Below are 3,882 nucleotides of genomic sequence, written 5' to 3'. Positions count from 1 at the left end.
CAGACTGGGTAGTTTAAAAAACAAATTTATTTTTCACAGTTATGGATACTGGAAGTCCAAGAATAAGGGGCCCGCATATTTGGTCTCCTCTGAGGGCTCTCTCCTTGGCTTGGAGACAGCCACTCTTTCTGTCACTTGAGATTGGCATCTATCAGTGCGCAGGCACCCCTGGTGTTGCCCAGTGTGTCATAGTCTCCTATTCCTATACACATACCAGTCAGATTGCACTAGAGCCCACCAAGAGCCTTATTTTAATTACTTCTTTGGAGGTCCTATCTCCAGATATGATCATGAGCTGCAGTACTGAGGTTAGGACTTCAACATACTAGTTTTGGTGGATATAATTCAATACTCAACACTTTTATTCTTTTTCTCATCTATTGTATTAGCTAAGACTTCCAGTAGGATGTTAAAAGTTGTGGCGATGGAGGGCTATTTTCTCCTTGTTCTTAATTTACCAAGGAAGCTTCTAGTTTGCCACAATTAACTATGATCTTAGCTATTTGAAATACGTTTTTTGGATTTTTGTTGATGCTCTTTGTCAAGTTGAGAAAATTCCTCCATATTTCTAGTTTGGTGAGAGCTCCTTTACTTTTTACCTGTTCGTACCATCATCACACACATTCAGGTTGAAAAATGGTGAGACACAACTACTTTAGTATATTCTCCTCATACAAATCAGTTAATATGTTCTGTGTATTTTACCTGTAATTTTTCAATTCAGTCCTTTTTCATCTACACTGACATAGTTCAAGCACACATCAATAATATAAAGTGAAACAGCAGTTTTCCCAACTCAAATATCACCCCCTTTTAAATATATTTTTTACATAATCCTAAAGACTTTCCTTGATTACCAACCACTTGCTCTCAGGCACCCCACCTTGCAATCTTTATGTTTATCATTGTCATACACATTTCTGGATTTTAATTCTCTGTCCCAAGATGTGACTCTCACAATGAATTGTAAACTCATTGAAGAATAAAGCTTTTTATACCTGAGCCTTCCTACAAGACAAGAACATATTACATAGTTAGTCAATAAAATTAATCAAGTAAATATTCAAAGACATAGATGAGTACATTTTGATCACATTCTCTTTTGATGACTGCCTTGCTTCTATAACATTATTAAATACTCCTAACAATAATTAACTCAGGAAACATTATAAAGATCCAAATTGAGGGATGATTACTCAAAATGTTTGCATACCTCTATCTCCCACTTTGGTCTTTTATATTAGAATTCAGCAATTAGCAGTGCCTCAGATCACTCCACAATACCTGGCACACTCAATGTATAATTTCCCAAGTCAAGGTGTATAGTGAAGATTACTTATTGTTTGTTTCTTCTTATTACTCTTTTCTTTCAATGTAACACACACAAAATACTTGATTCAAAGTGAAGATTCAATAACTATTCAATATAGTAAAAAAACTAGTTATAAAATTGGGAAATATTTTATTTAAAAACATAAGTGGACATTACTGTCAATTATGAATAATTATGTATAAGTGGAGGAACAATTCCAAAGACAAACACCAGATAAAATATTGCTTAAACACTACAATAAAATATAAAAATAGTGTCCAGCAATATGCCATAAAAATAAATAGAAATCAATTTTGTGAAAATAAATGTTATTCAAAATCAGTGGGGTGGGGATTCATCTTGAAGAATGCTTCTCTGATATCAAGGACATGTCCAATATTTAGGATGTTCAAAATTAACAATGTTTCAGAAGAAAAGAAAAATGTAATAATGGAAAGAGTACTCTCTATTGGAAAAGCTTCAGAGAACATTTTTATGATGTTCAGGAGAATAACTTTCATTAATGGCCACAAGGAGTTTGAAATAAATAGCCACAGCACCTTTGGTGAGAGAAATAATCATCAAAGAATAGTATTTTTCTTCTCTAGAATTTTTTTTAGAGCTTCCTTGACATCTTTGTTTCTCAGAGAGTAAATCAAAGGATTCAACATGGGAGTAACTAGGGTGTAACATAAGGAGGCCACTTTACTCAGCTCAGGAAATCTGTCAGGAGTGAGATACATAAAAAGGACAGCACCATACAGTACACTCACGACTCCGAGGTGAGAGCTGCAAGTAGAAAAGGCTTTCTTACGTCCCTCAGTGGAGCGTATCTTTAGAACTGTGGACACAATATACATATAAGAAACAATAATAACTATCATGGTAGGCAAGATAATAATGCTGGATAAGAAGAAAGAAATAATTTTATATACAAAGAGGTCAGAACAAGATAGTCTCTGAAGTGGGCGACCATCACAGTAAAAGTGGTCAATGGCCCGAGAAGAACAAAAGGATAAAGTAAATGTCATGCTGGTCTGAAGAACTGAGGTGATACAGCCACAAAAATAGGAACCAGCCACCAACTGAGTGCAGAGACGTGTTGACATCTGGACAGAGTACAAAAGTGGGTTGCAGATGGCAATGAAGCGGTCATAAGCCATAGCTGCCAGGAGAAATCCTTCAGTCACAATAAAGAAGGCAAAGAGAAAGAGCTGGGCCACACAACCTGAAAAGGAGATGGACTTGCTCTTAGACCAGAAGTTGATCATGGCCTTGGGTGCAATAACAGAGGAATAGAAGAGATCAATGAAGGAGAGGTTGCCCAGGAAGAAATACATTGGTGTGTTCAGCCGGGGATCAGTCATAATAACGGCCATCATCCCAACATTCCCTAGAAGGACCATGGCATACACAAACAGAAATAACAGGAAGAGGAGAATGTGGAGCTCTGGGCGGACCTTGAAGCCTACAAGAGTGAAGTCAGTCACTTCTGAGTGATTGCTTATTCCCCTGTCACCCATGGCAGAAACCTGCTGAGAGGCACAAGGCAAAATAAATAAATGAACCCGTGGCCTTGATCCTAGCTACAAAAAATCTTTTAAAGTATTAAGATTTACAAAGCTATTTTGTAATCATCATTCATTTTAACCTCATTAAATTACTGTGACTTAACTTTAAGCCAATTTCAACTAATGACAAATCAAAAGGTTGGTTTATATCATAATTCCTATCAGCAGCAGAATTAGATCTTTTCCTGTGAATTTAAAGTAGTGTGACTCCACCCAAATGCCTCTCACATTTGTAACAATCACTTCTCTGTACACTTATGATTCATGATTTATGCATAAATTCTATGTCATGGAGCACTGATTGGAAGAGAGAATAAAACAATTCAATAAATGACATTTGCAAAGTAATTTTGATGTTTGGGTTTGGAAATATTGGGGGTTTCAGTAGTCTAGTTCAAGAAAATTTAACTTTGAGGATTTAATTTAGAGTACCAACAGAAATAAAGTAAGCAACTGAATTTAAGAAGTACTTCAGAGGTGCAATGACTTTTTGTGGGTGATGACAACTTTGGATTCTGATGTAACTCATGTACTCACTAAGATAAGAGCTGTGCACAACCAAACACAAAAACCATTAGCACTCACACGCTAGGATCTCTCTTCCACATGAGCCTCCAAAGCCTTTTTGTAAAGCCAATTTCCCGGCATTTCCTCAGCCCATGGCTCGTTATTTTTTAAAAGGCCTATGGATAGTCTAGATAAAAATGAATTCTTTAGAAATGAATACTAAATAAAAGCTACATATAAAGGAATTGTCAGTTATATTCTTATCTGCCCTGGATGTAACATCCAGAGCCATCATTAATTCATTTCATAGACAGTGTAACTAAGAATTTTAACTACTTTGTATAAACAATATGGATACTCTGTCTCTACTTATAGCTTATATGCATGAGTATGCCTGGACAGTAAAAATAATAGCAAATATTTATGTGGCACTGTTTATATTCTAGATACTTTTCTAAATGCTTTTATAAGCCATACAACAATAATGCAGTA

At 35.7% G+C, this 3,882-nt stretch overlaps 1 protein-coding gene across 1 annotated transcript; it reads right to left on the bottom strand.

Annotated features, from left to right (window-relative positions):
* Positions 1–1,893: 1,893 nt before the first annotated feature.
* On the bottom strand, positions 1,894–2,892 carry LOC119059832 (olfactory receptor 9K2). The gene has a single exon (XM_037159655.2). The coding sequence runs from the start codon at positions 2,833–2,835 to the stop codon at positions 1,894–1,896; it is 942 nt and encodes a 313-aa protein (XP_037015550.1). The 5' UTR covers positions 2,836–2,892.
* Between the last annotated feature and the right edge of the window lie 990 nt (positions 2,893–3,882).

Source organism: Artibeus jamaicensis, unplaced genomic scaffold (assembly GCF_021234435.1).
Source record: "Artibeus jamaicensis isolate MK-2021 breed Jamaican fruit bat unplaced genomic scaffold, CSHL_Jam_final contig_233, whole genome shotgun sequence".
Taxonomy (NCBI): domain Eukaryota; kingdom Metazoa; phylum Chordata; class Mammalia; order Chiroptera; family Phyllostomidae; genus Artibeus; species Artibeus jamaicensis.
This window is presented reverse-complemented; position numbering and strand designations above follow the sequence as displayed.